Source organism: Sorex fumeus, unplaced genomic scaffold, assembly GCF_029834395.1.
Source record: "Sorex fumeus unplaced genomic scaffold, SorFum_2.1 ptg000026l, whole genome shotgun sequence".
Lineage (NCBI taxonomy): Eukaryota > Metazoa > Chordata > Mammalia > Eulipotyphla > Soricidae > Sorex > Sorex fumeus.
The window spans coordinates 14,755,034-14,778,022 of NW_026606083.1; the positions used below are offsets into that span (position 1 = coordinate 14,755,034).

At 40.5% G+C, this 22,989-nt stretch overlaps 1 protein-coding gene across 3 annotated transcripts in view; it reads left to right on the top strand.

The window, feature by feature from the left end:
• Positions 1-22,989, top strand: part of SLC39A12 (solute carrier family 39 member 12) — a 75,884-nt gene that overhangs the window by 17,554 nt on the left and 35,341 nt on the right. For 2 of the 3 annotated variants that reach the window (XM_056114621.1, XM_056114622.1), the window contains exons 6-10: positions 185-337; positions 3,232-3,339; positions 11,816-11,882; positions 15,819-15,977; positions 18,059-18,246. In XM_056114621.1, the coding sequence (XP_055970596.1) occupies positions 185-337; positions 3,232-3,339; positions 11,816-11,882; positions 15,819-15,977; positions 18,059-18,246 (675 nt within the window). The remainder of the gene's footprint in view (positions 1-184; positions 338-3,231; positions 3,340-11,815; positions 11,883-15,818; positions 15,978-18,058; positions 18,247-22,989) is intronic. The other variant, XM_056114623.1, reaches the window with a different exon arrangement.

A 22,989-nucleotide genomic window follows, 5' to 3' on the forward strand; every position in this document is an offset into this window, starting at 1 on the left:
TGCATCTAAAAGAAAACTGGGCTTCAAATGGTTTCAGGTGCTGTCATGGGATTTCCCAGAATGAAATGAAAGTTGGGTGTATTTAAAACCAGCCTTGCTATAATTAATAAAGCTCTCTGTCTCTCTCTCTGTCTCTCTCTCTCTCTGTCCCCCCTTCTCCTCCTTCTCCTTCCCACTCTTCCAGATTCTTGGCTCATACAAGCATGAGTTCTCAGACTTTGAACATCTCCATGAAAGCAAGGACCATATTTGGAAATTGTTGGGCTTGATTGGAGGAATTCATGGATTTTTTGTAATAGAAAAATGTTTTATTCTTTTTGTATCACCAAGTACTGAGGTATGCTTTAAATTTTATGTATCTTTTGTTTGAACTTCTTAAGGCTTATCTTTTTCCTCAATGGGACTTTGTCAGAAAGTAAATGATATGTGTAGAATGTCTGAGGCTCTGTAGATCATCTTGATGGACAGTGCCTCTGTGGGTATTGTAATTGCTTTTTTTAAACATCTGTTGCTTTCTCCGTTCTTTCATTTCTAGCTTCTAGGAGGTTATTTCATATTTAGTAATGAATTTTTCCCAATGGAGGACCGCATACAAGCCAGTGCCTGGGATTTCTTTATTACCAAAATAAAATAAATAAACAAAAGAAAGATTTTAAAGCATAATGTTATGGCTGGGGAGATGACTCAGAGTGCAGAAAAACTTACTGTGTATGTAGGAAGCCCAGGTTTGATCCTCACCACTGCTTGGTCCCCTGAGCACTGAGTTGAGAGTAACCCCCAACCACAAATGGGCGTGACCCTCAAACCAAAAAAATAGATTACCCATCATCTTATTTTTTAAATTTTTTTATTAGTGTAACACCATGAGGTACAGTTATAGACTTATAAAATTTTGTTCTTGGATTTCAGTTATACAATGATCAAGTACCCATCCCTCCACCAGTGCCCATCCTCCACCACCACGGGTCCCAGCATCCCTCCCACCCCCCCATCCCCCCTGTCCCACCCTGTCTCTGTGGCAGGACATTCCCCCGGTTCTCTCTCTCTTCTTTTGGGTACTGTGTTTTGCAAGAGAGGCATTGAGTGGCAATCATGTTTGGTCTATAGTCTACTTTCAGCATGCTTCTCCTACCCTGATTTACCCATCATTTTCTATCTTAAGAGCATTTAAAATAATGAAAAAGAAAATGCGGAGGAAGGGACTGTGGTCTATCCTTTTTGTTTATCTTGTTGGGGTAGGGGGGCATGCAGGGTTAGGAATCAAACCCAGGCCTTCTGCATGCAAAACATGTGCTCCACCCATTGAGTTAGGTCACTGTCACTGTCACTGTCCTCCCATTGTTCATTGATTTGCTCGAGCGGGCCCAGTAACGTCTCCATTGTGACAATTGTTACTGTGCTTGGCATATCAAATACATCATGGGTAGCCTGCCAGGCTTTGCTGTTTGGGCGAGATACTCTCGGTAGCTTGCCGGGCTCTCCAAGAGGGGCAGAGAAATTGAACTTGGGTCGGCCATATTGGCCGCTTGCAAGGCAAATGCCCTACCTGCTGTGCTATCTCTCCAGCCCATTAGTTAGGTATGTATATACTTTATTTTGGAATTTTTTCTTTCATTTTAGCAGTATTTTATAGATTTTGACATATACTGTTAACATCAAGCACAGAATGGTTTACTTACAGATTTTATTTTACTGTTGTCCTTATACATTATGCTAGGTGAAAATTGGTGAACTGTTGAGATGGTGAGATTCATAATGTGATCCAGTGGTAAATGACATGCTTTGCATGCATGAGTCCCAGAGTCTCATTCCTGGTAGTGAAAAAGCAAAGTCAATGCTTTTGAAAGACTTCAGAAAAATTAGAATACATTTTTCTTTCTTACAAAGTCTTTGGGTTCTCAGTGCTCAGTCCTTGATGTATCTTAATAATCTCTGGCTCTTCCTAGTCACAGAACACATACTTTCCCCCAAATATCAGCACCTGTTTGTTATCACTCCTAAACTCTTTGCAAAATTCTATTTCGTGATCAAAAGATAAAATGTTTTTGTGAATGTTAGAGATGAAGTGATAAACTAGTTGGAATAAATTATTGGTAGTCGTATCTAAGGAGTAGAGGGTTGAATGTCTACATTACAATTATTTCAACTGTTCAGTGTATTTGAAACTTTCCAAAAGGAAAGTTTTTAATATTCTCCAAATGTGTTTGGATGAAGCTGGGTTGTTCTTTGACCTAAAGCCAGTGCTAGGAAGCTCTTAGGATTAAGAAATAAAGAATGCCATCTTCAATCCCCACCTCTACTCATAAATAAGGAACTCAACCTCCACAAAAAGAATTCTAATCTCAACAAGCATAAAAAGCCATTTGTACATTTCTGTACAATAGGACAGTATTCCTGGATGGGAAGAACCAAATTACAAAGCCAGTATCTTAACAATGTATAAAATTGAGAAATTTAGCCCAGTGAAAATGAATGACATAAATTCTATGTATCCTAAGTGCTAAGTTTATGGATATTGTTCTTGAACTGGATAGGAAACTTAAAATGACTTTTAAGAACATAGCTTCAAGATTCGTGATGTGCTAAATGAAAGAACTGGGTGTGTTTTTAAGCAACATAAGCTTTAATTTAGGAAAACATTTCCGAAGTCATGATGGGATAAAATATCCTTTGAATGTTTGTCCTTTGGGAATTTCCATCAGAAAGAATCAAAATTTCAAGTGAAGGTAAATAGAATTTTTTTCAGTGAATTTAAAAGAGAATAGAAAATATGTCACTATTTAAGCCTTTTAAAATCATAAGTATCTTTAGGTCAGAGAGACAGGATAGTGGGTAAGGCACTTGCCTTGCTCGCAGCCAACTCAGGTTGGATCCCTGGCATATGGTCTCATGATCCAGGAACCATCCCTGCAGTCAGAGCCAGAAGTAAGGCCTGAGCACAGCTGGGTGTGGTCCTAAAGCAAAAAAAAAAATGAAATGATAACTATCCTTGAAGTTGCATTTTAAAAGCGTTCCAAATATGCATGATGTTTCAAAACAGTCTGGTGCCTCTCCAAGGTGATACATTTGGGCAAATATTTATCATGATGAGACTCTCTGGCTCTATTTTTCTGCCACCCACCACTTTGACGAATAAGCAGAACATTCCAAGAAACGTGGAATTGTCTGGGGCTGCACTGGTGACCTCTAGCACTAATTTTAAATCCTCCTCCTCTTCCCTTCTTCCGGCAGGATCTGTCACTGGTTCATGGGCATGGAGGACAGTCCCAACATCTTGCTCTCAACTCTGAATTAAGTGACTCATCAGGCAGAGGCAAATCGACTTCAACGATCCAGTTGGTAGGTTACTGATCCGAAGCACTTTACTGATTTGATTATCCTCTTTCCCCAATTCTTTGATGAATAGATGGAAAACAGTAGGATAGATAAGTCGAATCTGCTTGTGATTTGTCTATTCTTGGTCATAGTTATTATTGTTTGGAAAATCTTGCCCAGTTTCTGAAATTGAGAGAGTCAAGAGTATAGTTCCCAGATTCTAATCAATGTTCTCTACTCTGTACATCTACATAATTTTATTTTAAAAAAATTTTATAAGCCCATTGACCTTTAGTTTGTTTCGTTCTGACTAATCCTTAGTCATGATGAGGTGGGTGCTGAGAAGTGGTGAACAAAGAATTTAATGCATCTGAACTGGGGTGTTTGTTTCGTAATGAAGGGTGAACAGATCTGCCTCTAGCAAAGTCTCATAGGATGTGCCTTCTGTTACATTGAATTTTCTATGACAAAAATCTTCCAAAGTCTTGAAACACACCTCTAATCATGTTCTAAACAACATTTCCATCCTAATGGGACAGGAAAATATGAAGGAAATAGGTAGCATAAAACATGCCTTCTGTCCCCAGGACCTTAGGAAAGGGGGAAGCAATTTAAGAACAATTTAAGAACAATCTCTGTTGCACAGAGAAACTAACAACCTGGCATTTGATTGCAGGCCCAGGCTAACTCAGAGATAGGAGCAAAGCTGGGCTTCTAAAGAAATTCATTCAAAGCCTTGTTGTGTTTATCATTTAGAAACTTCACATGTGGTTTGAAGCAGATAATGTCATCAAGCTGATTCTTAGACAGATTCTTCAGAAATCACTTTAGTGTCAGTTTGATTACTTCTTTTGGAATAAAGGGTTCAGAAGCCCTAGGCGCATCTAAGCAACTGTCTGAAGCTCCCTGAATGAGTGATAAATGAGTTGAATATGCTAGCTCACCTCCGTTTGTTATTTAAAATGCATGATCAGCCCATACTGGAAATTGGGCGATATGAAGTTTTAAGATTGCTGGACTAGGGGGCGGAAGTGCTGGCGGGCGGGCTTCGGTGCGGAAGGTACAGCCCACCCCCAAGGGCCTGGGTTCCTCTCTGGGCACGCGCAGCTAGAAACAGCCCCGAGACAGCCGGTTTTCAACCCCTGATCCGCGTGGGACGGGCACAGAGGCCCAGCTCTGGGCAACAAAGCTGAACGGCTCCAATTCCAACAGGTACAGCCCACCCCCAAGGGCCTGGGTTCCTCTCTGGGCACGCGCAGCTAGAAACAGCCCCGAGACAGCCGGTTTTCAACCCCTGATCCGCGTGGGACGGGCACAGAGGCCCAGCTCTGGGCAACAAAGCTGAACGGCTCCAATTCCAACAGGTACAGCCCACCCCCAAGGGCCTGGGTTCCTCTCTGGGCACGCGCAGCTAGAAACAGCCCCGAGACAGCCGGTTTTCAACCCCTGATCCGCGTGGGACGGGCACAGAGGCCCAGCTCTGGGCAACAAAGCTGAACGGCTCCAATTCCAAACAGGAGACATTCCCAACTCCTCGCCCAGTGCCAGGGACTCTTTCCGGAGCCGCGGCCGCTAACGCGGCCGCGAAATATTTTCCCACTACATATGCCATAGGAACCATAAGCTAACTTCTTAGATGGAAACTTCTCTATTTTAGCTCAGCAACTAGAAATACAGTTGCCAATAACTCATAAGCCTATCTTAACTCACACTGCATATCAAGCAGAATAGTAACACTGAACGTGAAGGACTAAACCACACCTCTCACAATGGTAAAGCAACGCAAAAGCCCACCAAACTTTCATATTGAAGAGTCTAGCCCAGATGACACCAACAGTACTGTAGTGTTAGACAACCTCTCTGACAAGGAATTCAGAAGGGAGCTACTTAGGATGCCTAGGGAATTAAAAGAAACAATGGAAAGCAATGCCAATAGAAGACAAGAGGATCTGAAGGCAGAAATGAGGAAAATGCAATCAGAAATGTCAGACCTGAAAAATCTCGTAGGCGAATTGAAAAGCTCAGTGGAAGGCCTCAGCAGCAGAGTAACAGCGGCTGAGAACAGAATCAGTGAGCTCGAAGATGAAGTTCAGAGACTCTCCCGAAAAGAGCAGAAAATGGAAAAGAGACTCACAATTCGGGAACAGATGGCAAGAGAAGATCGTGATGAAGCCAAGAGGGGTAACATAAGAATTATTGGAGTCCCAGAGGGACAGGAAGAAAACCTCGATGAAGAAGAAACTGTCAAAGACATCATTGCTACAACATTTCCAGAGCTGAAGAAAACTTGTGACCACATTCAGGAGGCCCGAAGGGTACCAGCTAGAAGAAATCCGAATAAAAATACCCCAAGACACATTCTGATCAAAATGACCAAAACCTTAGACAGAGACAAAATTCTGAAAGCAGCAAGATCGAAGAAAGAAATCTCTTACAAAGGAGCATCCTTAAAATTCACAGCTGATTTTTCTGATGAAACCCTCATGGCCCGAAAACAGTGGTGGGACATAGTAAAAAAACTCAATGAAATAAATGCCTCCCCAAAAATACTTTTCCCAGCAAGACTCTCATTCATAATAGAAGGAACAACACACAGTTTCACAGACAAACAACAGCTCAGGAACTTCATAGATTCAAAACCATGGTTACAAGAACAACTAAATGGGCTACTTTAAGGCAAGAAAGGCCCCTCAAATACACCCAATTTTAACATAACAATGGGACAAAATCCCATAACAATAATCTCTCTCAATGTCAATGGGCTAAATGCACCAATTAAAAGACATAGAGTGGCAGGATGGATTAGAAAATTGAACCCAACATTCTGCTGCCTGCAAGAAACGCATCTCAATAGTCAAAGCAAACACAGACTCAGGGTCAAAGGCTGGAAAACAATCCTACAGGCAAACAGCTCCCATAAAAAAGCTGGGGTAGCCATCCTTATATCAGACCACATTGATTTCAGAGTGAGGAAGGTCATAAGAGACAGTGAAGGCCATTACTTATTGATCAGAGGATCTGTACAACAGGAAGAACTTACAATAATAAATGTATATGCACCTAATGAGAGACCAGCAAAGTACTTAAAACAACTACTCATAGATTTGGAAAAAGACATCAATAGCAACACAATACTAGTGGGAGACTTCAACACTGCTCTGTCACCTCTTGATAGATCAACCAGACTCAAGCTTAGCAAGGACATACTTCATTTGAGGGAAACAATGGAAGAAAGGGACTTAGTAGATATATACAGGACACTTCATCCACAAAAAGCTGAATACACATTCTTCTCAAGCGTACATGGAACATTCTCCAAGATAGACCACATGCTGAGCCACAAAACATGCCTCCATAAAATTAAGAAGGTAGAGATTGTATCAACAATCTTCTCAGACCATAATGCGCTGAAATTAGAAGTAAATCACACACAAAAACAGAAAACTAAATCAAACACCTGGAAATTAAACAGTGCACTATTGAACAACGAGTGGATTAGACAGGAAATCAAAGAGGAAATCAAAAGATTCCTAGAAACGAATGAAAATGAGAACACGAGTTACCAAAACTTATGGGACACAGCAAAGGCTGTGTTAAGAGGAAAGTTTATAGCTCTACAAGCATTCCTCAGGAAGGAGGAGCGAGCACACATAAGTAACCTAACCTCACAGCTTAAGAGCTTGGAGAAGGACCAAAAAAAGGAGCACAACCCGAACAGGAGAAAGGAAATAATAAAACTCAGAGCAGAGATTAACGAGATGGAAACCCAAAAAACAATCCGAAAGATCAATGAAACCAAGAGCTGGTTCTTTGAGAAAATTAACAAGATCGATAAGCCTCTAGCAAAACTCACAAAGAAAGGGAGAGAGAAAACCCTAATAAACCGAATCAGAAATGAAAAGGGGGTCATTACAACAGAAACCACAGAAATTCAGAGGATCCTCAGGGAGTACTTTGAGAAGCTTTATGCCACGGAACATCAAAACCTCGAGGAAATGGATAAATTCTTAGACTCCTACAGACTCCCAAGGCTGAACCAAGAAGACCTGGAATACCTGAACAGACCTATCACCATCAAGGAAATTGAAATGGTAATAAAAAGTCTCCCCAAGCACAAAAGTCCTGGCCCGGATGGATTCACTAGTGAATTCTTCCAAATCTTTAAAGAGGACTTACTCCCAATGCTCTTTAAGCTTTCCCACGAAATTGAAATATCAAAAACACTTCCAAACAGTTTCTACGAAGCAAATATCACACTGATACCAAAAGCAGACAGAGATACCACAAAGAAAGAGAATTACAGGCCGATATCCCTGATGAACACAGATGCAAAGATCCTCAACAAACTACTAGCAAATAGAATCCAACTACTCATCAAAAAGATCATACACCATGACCAAGTAGGATTCATCCCAGGGATGCAAGGATGGTTCAACATTCGGAAATCAATCAACATAATCCACCATATCAACAAAAGAAAAGATAAAAAGCATATGATCATATCAATAGATGCAGAGAAAGCATTTGATAAGATCCAGCACCCCTTTATGATGAAAACCCTAGCCAAAATGGGTATAGAGGGGACCTTCCTCAACATAATTAAAGCCATCTACCACAAGCCTACAGCAAGCATCATCCTCAATGGGGAAAAACTGAGAGCCTTCCCTCTAAGATCAGGGACGAGACAGGGATGCCCACTCTCTCCACTGCTGTTCAATATAGTACTGGAAGTACTTGCAATAGCGATTAGGCAGGAAAAAGATATTAAGGGCATTCAGGTAGGAAAGGAAGAAATCAAGCTCTCACTATTCGCAGATGATATGATACTCTACTTAGAGAACCCAATAACTTCCACCAAAAAACTCTTAGAAACAATAGACTCGTATAGTAAAGTTGCAGGTTATAAAATCAATACCCAAAAGTCCATGGCTTTCCTATACGCAAACAGTGAGAGAGAAGAAAGCAACATGAAAAAAACAATCCCATTCACAATTGTGCCCCAGAAAATCAAGTACCTAGGAATCAGCTTAACTAAGGAAGTAAAGGACCTGTATAAAGAAAACTACAAAACGCTACTTCAGGAAATAAAAGAGGACATGAGGAAATGGAAAGATATCCCCTGCTCATGGATCGGGAGACTTAACATTGTCAAAATGGCAATACTACCGAAAGCATTGTATAAATTCAATGCAATCCCTATAAGGATACCCATGACATTCTTCAAAGAAATGGAGCAAACACTCTTGAAATTTATATGGAACAATAAGCCCCCACGAATAGCTAAAGCAATTCTTGGGAAAAAGAAAATGGGAGGAATCAACCTCCCGAACTTCAAACTGTACTACAAAGCAGTAATAATTAAAACAGCATGGTACTGGAACAAAGGCAGAACTGCAGACCAATGGAACAGGGTTGAATACACTGACATCTCTCCTCAATCATATGCTCATCTAATCTTTGATAAAGGTGCAAGTAATGTAAAGTGGAGTAAGGAAAGCCTCTTTAATAAATTGTGTTGGCATCACTGGACGGCTACATGCAAAAAAATAGGCTCAGAACTCTGCCTAACACCATGTACAAAAGTAAGATCAAAATGGATTAAAGACCTCAACATCAGACCAGAAACCATAAGGTACATTGAAGATAAAGTTGGCAAAAACCTCCATGACATTGAAGCTAATGGTATCTTCAAAGATGCCACGCCACTGGCCGAGCAAGTGAAAACAGAGATAGATAAATGGGACTATCTTAAACTAAGAAGCTTCTGCACCTCCAAAGAAACAGTGACCAAAATACAAAGACAGTCTACAGAATGGGAAAGGATATTCACCGAATACACATCTGACAAGGGGTTGATATCCAGGATATACAAAATACTGGTTAAACTCCACAAGAAGAAAACATCCAACCCCATCCAAAAATGGGGCAATGAAATGAACAGAAACTTTCTCAAAGAAGAAATCCGAATGGCAAAAAAGCACATGAGAAAATGCTCTTCATCATTAATCATCAGGGAGATGCAGATCAAAACCACAATGAGATACCATCTCACACCTCAGAGACTGGCCCACATTCAAAAGAACAAAAGCAACCGATGCTGGCGTGGATGTGGCGAGAAAGGGACACTCCTTCACTGTTGGTGGGAATGTCCACTGGTTCAGCCCTTCTGGAAAACAGTATGGACGATTCTCAAAAAATTAGAAATTGAGCTCCCATTTGACCCAGCAATACCACTCCTGGGAATATATCCCAGAGAGGCAAAAATGTATAGTCGAAGTGACATCTGCACTTGTTTGTTCATTGCAGCACTCTTTACAATAGCCAGAAACTGGAAGAAACCTGAATGCCCAAGAACAGATGACTGGTTAAAGAAACTTTGGTACATCTACACAATGGAGTACTATGTAGCTCTTAGAAAAGATGAAGTCATGAAATTTACATACAAGTGGTACAATATGGAAAGTATCATGCTAAGCGAAATGAGTCAGAAAGAGAGGGATAGACATAGAAAGATTGCATTCATCTGGGGGATATAAAGTAACAAAGTATGAGATTAATACCCAAGAATAGCTGAGATCAGCACCAGGAGGATTACTCCATAACTTAGAGGCCAGCCGGGTATCCTAGAGGAAAGGGCTATTCAGATAGAGAAGGGAGCACCAAATAAAGGATGTTTGGAGGATCCTCCCAGGAGGGGAGATGCATGTCGAAAGTAGACTATGGACTGAACATGTTTGCCACTCAATGCCTCTTTTGCAGACCACAACACCCAAAAGGAGAGAGAGAACACAGGGGATTGCCCTGCCACAGAGACGGGGGGATGGGGGGATGGGGGTGGGAGGGATATTATCCATGGTGGTGGAAAATGGGCACTGGTGGAGGGATGGGTATCTGATCATTGTATAATTGAAACCAAAGCACAAAAAATTGTAAATCTACAACTTTAAAAAAAATAAAATAAAATAAAGGGGAAAAAAAAAAAAAAAGATTGCTGGACTAGTTTGATTTCCTGTTGTCATGTTTTCAGGAAGGTAGGGAACTTTCAATTCTTTTCAATCAAAAGGAATTTTGAATGTCTGTCTCTAAATTCCTTCACACATTGTGACTATTTAAAGTTTTTTTGGGAGGGACTTGGAATAAATATTTGAACTCCTATATTGAAGAGACCCAAACAGCCTTTGATTATGCTCAGGGTTTTAATAGAAGTTATTAAAAACCACATAATTTTTTTCTAGGCCCATCAGTTTCAGGCAAAAGACACATAACCCTACCATCTGACTCAGCTATCCCTCTAAATGAATGTATCATTGCATCATTTGAATGAATAGTTGCTGTTTATTCTAACAGCATTTATCAACCTTTTATAATAGCTGGTGCCCCTTCTGTCCTTGTTTCCTCCCTGTGACCCCCTTTCCTACCTGTTGATCCCCAAATCTTTCAGTTCTCCATTTATATGATTTTCACCTGTGAAATATCCAGGGGCCATCTGGCCCCTGGTGGAGAAATGCTGTTATGACCAATGAATGTTAGGTTTACTTTCTCTGTTTCATATATTTTTTTTAACAGACAATTAAGGTCTCATGCAAAATCTGTCGCAATGTTTTCATATCTTGACTAAAATAAATATGCTTTTTCATAAAGCATGTTTGATGGGCAGAGAAAGGCATTCCTCTCCTATAATAGAAGAATCTGTGGCAGAGAGAAAGGAAGTGACTTGTCTGAAATTGAGCCCTGAGTAGTCTCAGACATAAAAAATCATATCATCTTAATGCAGAGAATTCAGTTTCCAAATGTCATTTCTCCATCATATGAGAAAAATCTCCAAGAAATTTATTGTATTTATCTTTTAGAGCATGTTGATTTATTTAATTAGCAGTGTTCTTTTGCCAACAGACAAAGGAACAAAACAGAAAATTCAGCTATAATAAATGAAATGAGGGATTATTTTTTTATTGGAACCTCAGTCTCCTGTAGGGGAGAAGTGCCAAATTAGGTCAAGAATTAAGAATTGGTTTTTAATTCCCCACAGGTTTTGAATTTCAGAAAGACTTGCATAATTTATATATTAATTATTAATTTGGTGCTCCAGGCTTACTTCAGTGTTTATGCTCAGGGATCACTCCTGGCAAGCTCAGGAGATTGTATGAGGAATTGGGGAGCCAATTCAGGTTGGCTTGTCCAAGCACCTTAGCTGCTGTACCATCTCTGTGCCCCCTGCCCCCAAGCTTACATAATTTAAGAGTCTGAATTACATGGTCTAAGTAACCTCTGGCTCTAAATGGAATTGTGTGATTCACAAAAGTGCTAGTTTTCATCTAAACTGGTGCAAAACTCTATAGATATTCAAATCTGCCTTCTACATTTATTTCTGAGATTTAAGTTTCATGGTGCTCTAGTGTTTTAAAATACCTTGAGGAGTAAACATAACTCTCCAGATATTTGTTTTTCAGCAAAATGATGGATTATCTTTTATTGGCTATTTTTTTTTCATTTAAAATAGAAAGGCCCAGAAGATTCACAGGCAGCTGAAATTCCTCCAGGCAGTATGACATCTCCTAGCAGAAAACGTGAGTACCAGTTCAGGAAGTCAACTTTATTTTCGGAGATAAAAAGTTGTTTTATTTCTAAGATGTAGGTCAAAATCATATAGAATTTATTTGGGAATATACATTTTATTATTGAAACAGTTGCCACACAAAGTTTAATGCTCATTCCTAACAGATGCCATGAATGACAACATTATTCCCTTCTTTCAAAGTGATGCTTTTCCTTAGTAATTGAGAACCAGTCCTCTGAAAACATCAGTTATTGCCTGCCTGTGACTAACTCTCTGGGCCCCTGTAAATGCAGGCTTTTCTTGGGGAGGCAAGCCTTTCCCAGGTGTTGGTTTTATATCACATCTACTGTGATTCATGTCTGCATCTTTTCTTATATTGAGATGTTGGACAGCCAATCAGTGATAACTTATTATCAGATATTATTCTACAACTACCATTTTCCTCTGTGATTTCTTTCCCTTCCACTCTCCATAATTTTTTCCTTTTCCTTCCCATGATTTATTCACTAACTTTACCCTTTCCATGATTTTCCCCTATTTCTGAATTTCATTGACCATGTTGGTATATGTGGTGTGTGCGTGAGGGGAGAGGGGCAAGGGGGAGTCATAGAACTTTATTCTCTTTAGCTTATATTTTTGAATAATTTTATAAATTTTTATTTATTTACTTTTGATGTTTAGTTTTTTATTGGTTTGCTCCTATTTCTTTCCCTCCATTACTCTTTTGTGATATAAATTTATGTTTCAATGTCCCCTTCCCTATTTTTATTGAAACACTGTGATTTACAGTACTGTTAATGATAATTTCATGCAGCCATCATTCTGACACCATACCCACCACCAAAGAGCCCACTTCTCTCCATCAGTGTCCCTTGTTTTAATAGTCTAATGGCAAGATGTCATGATCAGTTATTCCCATTCTACCACTATCTCTTACCTGGTAATAAAAACTGCAACCTTTTATCAAATACTTATCATCACACCTAACATAGGTGTTATGTTAAAACTTGGTGAAGCAAGTGTCATTACTACTAAGTCATACAAGTGAAGAAACTAGTTATAAGAGAGCTTAAGTCAGTACCCAGGACTACACTTTTGTTCTAATCTTGAGAAACTCAAGAAATGCTTAGGGCCAGAGATTGTACAACTTGTGTGGCACTTGCCTTGTACGAGGCTGCCCTGGCTTGATCCCACACCTCATTTGGTCCCCTGAGCACTCTCAGGCGTGCTCCCCGAGCTTGGAACCAAGAGCACGGTGTGCTGTGACTTCCAAACCAAACAATAAATAAAGAGCTGCCAATGTCGCGACGATATCCTTCTGACCCTTAATATGGACATCCATGCATTTTCTCCCATTCTTTCATGCATGTTGGAAGGGGCTGGGAAATGGTCCCAGTGGTAGGGTACAGGCCTCGCCTGGCGGTGCCTGGGGGCGTAGCATCACCTGGTCAGCCCTGCAGCCTGGAATCCTCTAGCTCTTTGAACCGATGGCCCAGTTTGATGAGGAGAACCACAGTGAGGGTTCTGGGCCTCTTGAAAACTTCTTTCTAATGCTCTCTGCAACTTAGAGAATGGAAGTCTTCTATGATAAAGGTCCTCTCTATGATGGATTTGGGGATAAACATACTAACTCGAACAGGCATGACTCAAAACATGTTTGATGTGTTAACTCCTGTCATTTATGCATTTTATTCCAAGTGTGGAAAGACACAGCCTGTCTACCTTTTTCTTTCTCAGACTTTAGTGGTAGAAGTTTTAGCATGGTTAGTATCCAGTAAAACTACCATAGACGTTTCTTTCTTGCTTTTTTTTTTTTTAAGAAGGAGAAATAAAGAAGAGAAATCCCTACAAGTAGGAGCAGAGAGCAGAAGCTCAATCAGGGAGTAACGATGGTTTTGCTCAAGTGTTCCTAGGACCTCATATCTTTCCACTTCAGATATCAAGCCTGGCATGCAGAATGAATAGTGAACAAATCCAAATTTGATTACTCGGTGCTCTTTTGCCAGGGACAGATTGAATTAGCTTCAAATATTTGATTGCTTGTTTCAGGTTACCTCATTGGTGAAGCTCAGCTTGTGTTTCAAAAGACAGGATGTGAAAATCCTCACCACGGTGTGATTTGAATAAACAAAAAGCAAAATGATACTAGGTCCAGCCCTTATCTCACCCCAGAAAACCTCTAATAAGTCAGAAACATAGAACTTAATTTGACTACGGAGTGCATGAGGAAAGGTATAATGCTCTCCATAATTCTGTAATGAGTACACTGTTACCAGCAAAAGCTTGTCTGATCTTTCCCTACTCAGTGTTTAAATGATCTTAAAAAAATACGTGCACAATGTGTCCCTGTGGCTTGCATGCAAATATGTTACATTTGCCTTGTGGTTTGTTACATGTCCATGATCTGACATTTAGGAACCCACAATCAGAAATAATAAAATAACAGGCAACAAAACATGTCACTTTGTTTCTTAGCAGAGCAAACATTTGGTGAAAATTTTCCATCTGAATGTATGCTCTCAATATCAAAACAGTATGCAAGCATGTGGAAATCACAGTTCATTTGCATGTTATGATGCTGTTAAATGCATTGTTTTATTTTCACCAACCAAAGTCTCATTTCTAAAAATTGGCAGGAACAGCTCAGTGACCTGGAAGCATTATTAGATTCTGAGAGCTTCCAGGCAATGCCAGTAAGCATTCCCAGAATTCAACAACTTGATATTTATTCTGTGTTTTTTTGACTGTTGCCAAAAGTTCATTTTTTCTATCCTTTTCTAAGGATAAAATGAATTAGTAAACCACAGAACGATATAAGACAGACTTACAGAGAGAGTCCTAAATGAAGGATGATTTTTTGGAAGTAAAAGACACGGATGTATTTTTAATATAGTTAATAGATCTCCTGGCTGTTGGACTGGGCTAACTCAGCTGTTTACTGAAGTTATTTATTTTATGGTGCAGGATATGAAATGAATCAAACCATATCCCCCCAATAAAAAAGCGAACCATATTATAAGACACCCTCCCTTGCAGCCTTAGACCATGTAACAGAAACCAGTACCCTTTCTGGTTTTAATTGAGAGTGTAATTATTAGAACATTGTGTTCCTTTCTAACAATAACAGCTGTTACTATTTACACCTGACAGTAAGTAGCCAGCAGTGAAGTTATTAATAAAGTTTTAGACTTTGGCAATTGATTTTAATAGTCATACATAGCAAATGCATACCTGGGTAGGTTACTTTCAGAAGTGTTCTCCCTGAAATACTGTTTGTCTCTGTTGGCTCTTCAACTCTGTCACAAACCCAATTGTGACCTGAGGTATTTCATGAATGAAGCCCATTATGGTTTGTTATGCCATTGAATATCAATGAACTAAAGAGTGTGTATCATATAATAGAACCCTACAAAAATGACTTCTCTTAATTATGTTTAATGTCTTGCCAATCTAGTACTGAAGGCTACTTTCAGAATAAACAAGGGACTTAATAACTGGCCCAGAGCTGACTTGGGCACCTGGCAGGACTGATAGAGATGGTGTCTTGGTCCCAGTTGGGGAATGAGTGGGGCACTCCTACATGGTATTCACACCCACCAACATATGCAGTGGTCAAGAAAGGGCAGAAAACTCCTTAACCATCTGTCTGCAGATTGACATGAAGGATAGTCTGACTCAGAGCAGAAAGTTCTGGAAAAAAAGTCTCCATTTTAATGACACTCCACAAGGAAATTCTTAAGTTATTTTAGAAATGCTTCACAAAAGATACAGCTAAATCATTTAAAAAATACTCCACAAAACATACCCCAGTGTTATGTGTGGAGTGTGTTCTCTTCTTTGGACGTGATCAGATGTAGTGAGGAAAGTCAGTGTCAGTGTGTGATTGCATCTGCTCCATTCCATGAACAGGCAGTGCTCTGCTAATGCTTCTCACACCTTTCCACAGGCAAGAGCATGAGCCTGCTGGCAATAATGATTCTCGTTGGGGATAGCTTGCATAACTTTGCTGATGGCTTAGTGATTGGGGCAGCCTTCTCATCTTCATCAGAGTCGGGTGTGACGACAACCATTGCTATCTTGTGCCACGAGATCCCACATGAAATGGGTAAGTCCTATGCAGCCATCAGTATACTGCTTATTGCCCCATTTCTATCTTTGGATGATCCCTTTCCCAATGCACAGTGGAAAGCTGAATACTTTCTGCTCACACCTTATTTAGACCAGGAGAAGGGAAAATCTAGAGGGAAAGTTCCTGTACCTTGGAATGCAATCCCATTAAACTCCTTGCTGCTATAACATCAGAGGGACTTTCAAATTCTGGAGTATTCTCTTTGGGAGAAGGACATTCGGAGAATCTTTCCTCTAAAGAATTCTGGCAGGATGGATATCTGTATACTCAATGGTGGGGGGGGGGGGGACATGAAGAGGAAAAATTTGTTCACTGTGTGAGAAAACAGGCCAATGAGATAAAATAACATTTAAATTAAAGCCAAACTGTGGTTTTATCAACCTGATTTATACAAAAAAAAAATAAAACCCATGTTGAAAACCAAGCATAAAATTAAAGCGACAAGCGTATAGTAGCAGATGCGCCTAAGACTCTTTTGGGGGAATAATCTTAATAGCCCTGAAATTCAAACCCTGCCTCCCAGGACCCAAGATGAGATAGTGGAGAGATTTCTGGAAGAGTCCCAGGAGGAGCAGAGACACACTCATGCAGGGTGTGGATACACAGTTTGGGCTCTTCTTCCTCTGCCCCCATTAGCAGGGTACATTCCTCCATGGAGCACCCCTCATCCTCATGGGGTTCCATGTCAAAGGTCCATAATCCTGTCACCAACTCATCATTGACCCATCTCCCTTGGGGGAATTTATCTGAAGACCTTCAGGATCCATTAGAATATTCCTGGGCAGGGGCCTTTGTCCTCTGCTCCCTCTTTTCACCACTACCCTAACAAAACCCCAGAGGATGGAGCAGTCTAAAGTAGGCCAGCCAGGGAGTGTGGCTAAGACCTCTTCCTCATTTCTATTTTCATACTATATATAAAAAAACATAGTATGAAACTAATGTTAAGGACAGTAGAAATGAGGGACAGGGAGACTGGTCCATGGTGGGAAGATTGCCACAAGTGGGGTGAAGGGGTAGAGAAGGCAATTAGGATAGAGAAGAGACATCTATGACAATTAATTGGAAATGATCACTTTGGACAAGAATTAAGTGCTTGAAAATAGGGATATACATGGTAACCTTTCAGTGCCATATTGCAAACCATAATGCCCCAAAGGAGAGAGAAAGAGAGAGACAAAGACTGAGAGAGAGAAAAAGAGGAGGAAGAGAGAGTGCCTGCCATAGGGACAGGCTGTGGTAGGGTGACAGGAGGAAGCTGGGGACATTGGTGGTGAGGAATACACACTGGGTGAAAGGATGGATGTTGAAATGGTGTATGACTGAAACCCAATCATGAACAACTTTGTAACTGTGTACTCATGACGATTCAGTGAAATAATATTTTTAAAAATTAATAAGACCTCTTCATAGAACCAATTAGGCCATGAACTGAGGAAATGCAACCCTTGGGTGTCTCTTGACTGGATTTCAGCCACTTCTCTGTTCACCAAACTAAGAGTGAGAAGCTCTCAGATTCAGCCATCGTTCTTTTGCTAGGAAGATATGGAGAGGAAATGGTTCCCTGACCCCCAACACCCTAAAATCATTAAGACAATAAAACACATTTTGGGAGAAAAATTAGTTTTGCTGAACAACTTTGGCAATGATTTAAAAATCTTCAATTTAGGTGGTCTTTTCTCGTGGTTATTTCTCACCTGAAATAAGAAATAGCCTGAAAGTGTTCACCACTTCTGTTTTTACCCAAAAATGACCAGACAGAAATGCTTAGGGAGCTTGGGACCACACCGATTTTATTTTGCATGGATGTAAGAAGAATATATCACAGACCACTGGGAGCTATAAAGTTTTAGACTTTGTTCAGGAGCTGTAAAAGGAAGAGAGTTCTTGAAACACAGCTTCTTAATTAAATTGTGATGGCAGAAAGTACTTTATGAACTGACTTTCAGCTGTTATCAGATTTGTAGAGTTGTGGAAATTTAAAACAACCTAATACTTTCTTATATGCTACTGAAGGTATCATCAGTAGCATGATCATTTTCCTTTCTTTCAAATTTCAGGAGACTTTGCTGTGCTCTTAAGCTCCGGTCTTCCCACAAAGCTGGCCATCCTGATGAATCTCGTTAGTGCTCTGACAGCCTTTGTTGGTCTCTACATTGGCCTTTCAGTATCCACAGATCCTTGTGTTCAAAACTGGATCCTAACAGTTACTGCTGGGATGTTCCTATATTTATCTTTGGTGGAAATGGTAAGTTTGGGGATTTTTTTTCTGGAAATGGTAAGTTTGGGGATACTCTTTTTCTAAGCAGTGAGAATAGAAAAAGAGTAAAAACGTGAGTGGTTAGAGGAGAAGAAGAAAATGATACAGATGGCATTGTGAATGATTCTGATTAGTCCTAGAGTGGTAAGCAGAGGAGACATCATCTGTAAGTGAAAAATATCAACTTTCTTTTGGTGGATTTAAGTGGAATGAAACTTTTATTGTTGCCAGGAAGGGATCATCAATTTGTTCTGCTCTGCCTCTGGATCTGTACATGATGCCAGCTTTAAAAAATGGAAGGTTCTGCTTTAACCAGCTACTTCATTTATACTCTGGAAAAATAGTTCAACTGAATTTGTCTTTGAATTAAGTAGCTTTAAATTAAGGAACTGAACCTTAGTTGGATTCATGCTGGGCAAGCACCCTAGTTGTGGTACTAACTCCCAGCCCCAATGTTTAAGATTACCTTCTATTAGATTTGCTATTAGATTTCACTACTTGAAGGCATGTAGTGAAAATCATTATTATTCTTTTACATAGGTTGGAATACAGTAATTTTTAACATGCCATATCACAAAAAATGCCAGCATTGTGGTCCCTCACTATGTCTCTCATTAGTGAGGTCCTATATTCAAACACCAGCATCTAAAAAACAAAATGAAGACTGGAAATCAAGAGAAATACGTTATTTTGCATAACTCATATTACAAGTGCATTTATAATGGGTCATATCCAATTACTATTCTGGAAGGAAATAGAGAGCAATGTCTTTTGCAGGAAATTGCACTGACCAAATCTGTATAATGGTTCTAAAAGTTGACTTTAATCGGGGGTCATCCAGAAAACACAAATATCTTGAAATATTTTATCAGAATCCTTTGACTATAAACAAGTGCTTTTAAAAAAAGAGTAAAGAAGGTACTGTAAAATGAGCTCAAATGGTAAGCCCTGAGTTCAATCCCTGACACCACATGTACCTCCCATTCCAGCAGCACCAGAAATAGCTCTGGGGAATTCCCCTCCCCAAATATCACTGGACTCTAGCACCACCCCATAAAGCTTGTATCTTCTGGTGAAGAATCACCAAGGGATCAGCCCCCAAACCCTCAATAATGCCAGGTATTGTCCCTATTTATAAAACAGGCACAAAGAAAGATGCAAAAGTTGTTTCATTGCTAGTGTTTCCTAGTTTCTAGGAAGTTACCTCTTAACAAGTTGACAACTACTCCCATGGATTTCCAAAGAGTTAAGTTCCAATCACCTGCTCCCAGAGGCAGGTGGAGGACATCCTGGGGTGAGATAGTCTGAGGGAACAGAGTGAGATAGGGTTGGGGGAGAGCACAGCACCGCCCTTGTCACAGCCTGGAGACCGGGAGGGGAGCCAGCAGCAGGGAACTGCCCATCTCAGAGGTGTTGCTCCAAGAGATCGCCCCAGACCTCGGCCCCTCAGTTGTGAGGTTGATGCTGAGTGTCTGGAAAGGCTCTATGCCTTGGCCAGGCTTCCAGATCTCTCTATTCCAGCACAACACACAAGTGGGTGCTTTTGGACCCTTGTGGCACCTCATATTCTCCTGTGAGCGCCATCCACCAGTTCCCATGAGGAAAGCGACCCCAATATCTGAAGGTGCAGAGTAAACACGTCTGAATTTCTGGCAGAGCACCTTCCGTCTTGTGTCTCACCTCTGATGGATTATGCCGACGCCACACCATGTTTGAAACTGTTCTTGGATACTCTTGGTGAAAACCAGATAGCTTCTTAGACTCAGGTGAAGATACCTAAAGCGATTACTCTTTTTTTTAAATGAAACATTAGTTCATTACTTAAAAAGTATAAAAATCCCTGGGCAAGCTAAGACTAAATAGACACATCTTAATCTAGTAAAGACAACCCTGACTCCAGGAGCAAGTGTCAAACTCAGTGACAAAGTAAAGCCATAACTCTTCCTCCTGTGACTCAGCATGAGAATCTAGATCTGGTGTCTTTTGTGGGTCAAGTGCCCTCATCAGGGAATGATGGGAATTATCTTTGGTTTCAACTAAATATATATTCTCAAATTCATTGTCCCACCTTTTGATTTCAGTTTTCTGTTTGTAATGATTTCCTCCCTATGAATAGGTAGAGGGCAGTTTCTCTTTTGAAGTCTATTCTGCTGTCCCTACTAACCCCCGCTCTTAAAAACAGAATCTGGATCTCTCCTCAAGAGTGATAGATTTAATGTATGTCATCAATTAATCATTTTTTCTTTGTTGTCTACTCTTCCAAAATTAACCTTGGGAGATGATGAAAAAACACTTTTATCATCATGAAAAACTAAACTAAATATATTATTGTCTCTCAATGTATCTGCTTGTCTCATAAGATTAAGCCATTGCTTATAAGAAAGCAGTATGTGCTGGAGCGATAGCACAGTGGGAAGGGCATTTGCCTTGCATGCAGCCAACCCGAGTTCAATCCCCTGCATCCCATATGGTCCCCCGAGCACCACCAGGAGTAATTCCTGAGTGCAGAGCCAGGGGTATCCCCTGAAAATTGCTGGGTGTGACTCAAAAATAAAAAAAAGAAAGCAGTGTGGCTGATAGCTGAAGAGAGTCTAACTAGAATAAATCTTGACCTTACTGCAGATTACCATCAGCCAAGAAAAAGCCAGCATCCTGGCAAAAAGACAGGGAAGAAAATATTCTGAGTTTCCTGGGGCTACTTCCTATAATACAGGTCGCCTGCTCTCACGGCCTTTTGAGTAACTTCTAAACAAATATGACTCTTTCACATAGCAGAAAGTTTAACTATTGCTATGCCCTGGGTGAGTGCCAGTGAAAATAGTCTTTTGTCATCTAAAAGGAAGAAAACAAGGTTTCACAACTCTGCGAAATGGCAAAGAAAATAAATAAGTAACTGAAGGGTAAGAAGGATCACTTTCAAGCCCACTACTTCACTAAACACTGTAAACTGGCCTGGTACCTTCTGAGCTGGGTTAATGGCTAAAGATTAGCTCTAATTTTTTTTTTTTGCTTGTTTGTTTCAAAGAAATTGGGTGTGTTATTCCAATCTTTAGAAAGAAAAAGAATGTGGTGCAAAAAGGCGGGGGGGTGGGGATGGCGGTTCTTAACAATGAAATCAATAAGGAAAAAAAGCCTTATCCATGGAGATGCAACATCTGAATTCTGCCAATGATATAGCAGACCAAGCACACCAACCCCCAGCGGCATGGTGGTTTCTAAGAAGGGAAGAATGTAGGCCACTCTGGGTGGCCTGAGAAAATGCATTCTCTATTATGAGATCAGTATCCAGGACTGGCTCTCTCTAGGCAGATGCTGAGGTGCTAAGTAAATTCCTTCCGGAGAGGATCCCAGGCAGCAGGGGAAAAGGACAGGTGGGGGTGAAAGAGAAAGGCACGAAAAGTTAATGAAACCTGTTTGATTAAGTTGGCCACATCTTAAGAGCAACACACACAACTTCACACCTGGCTTTATCCATGGGCCTCTGTCCCCACTGCTCATGCTGCCCCCCACCCTAGGCATGAGACTCCCCCACATAAGTCCACACTCTCTGGCTTTGTGTTCCCCTGATGGTGCCCTAGCATGGCTTCAGAGAAAGCCCATGCAGGAGCAAAAGGAATGTGGCTGGTGGCAAAGCTCTGTGCTAGAGTAACCAGCATCCTCTTAGAGCCTGTTTCTGCTTCGGGAGACTAGGCTGAGCGAATGGGAAATTGCAGAAAACTGATGTCTACTAAGTGTCTACCTCTTGGAGGGAAGCCAGTTCTCTGCTGGTGGTGTAGTGTTGGAATGATGTTGGCAAGAAATTCTCATTCAGAGTGTGAAAAAGCACCGTACTTCAATAAACATGGGAACCAAAAGGAATCTGCTTCTCCCATCACTCAGATAAGTTCAAGTTCTCCTTCACTTGTAAATCCCAACTCTCCAGCCATCTCTTTCTGGTGGTCAACAACTTAGCTCCATAAAGACTTAGCTATTGACTTAATATTGAAAAAAGCTTGGACGCCAGGTTGGATGTTCTTCATCTCTGTCCTCAGGCACCTGGTTTTACTCTCTGTACCTGCAGGCAGTTCTTTGGTTGATCTCATTTGTTACCAGGTAGGAGAATTCATGTCTTTGCTAGAACATGTCATTGTTTACTCTTGTCACGAGGCATGGAAGCAGCAAGAGATGCTCCTAAAGTCCCTGAGCTGGATCATCTCCTAGAAAATTCCAGTGTATAGCAATAACTTTCACTCCTCCAGGTCATTGATGACAGTTTCTCCCTCTAGTATCACCACTTTAGTCTCCATTGGTTGGTCCATTGGTGTGATAAGCTCAAAGAACCTAGTGGTAGTCACAGTTTTGAGTTCAATGGAGAGGTTGCCTGATGTGTGTGTCTCAAGGACAAGGCTCTGGGGTCTGGCCAGTCCCCAAATTTGTTGGAACAGGAAGTACACATTCCACAAGTGGAAAAAACTGGCAAAGATCATATAACATTGCTTCATGAAGTTCTCTGCTGTTTTTGCTCTTATCTTTCATATTTCCTGCTTGTGCTCACTTTATACTTGATTTCCTGTTTATTTCCTTGAATTATAAAGTGGAGTGCACATCACTGGTTTTAAATCTCCTTTCCTAAGACCTAAGCTGTAAATTCCCCTCTAAGCACTGTATTACGGAATCCCATAGAAATTAATATGTTGTGTTTTCCATTCCTGGCCATTTTGAAATTAAAATTTTTTTCTTCGTGATTATTTT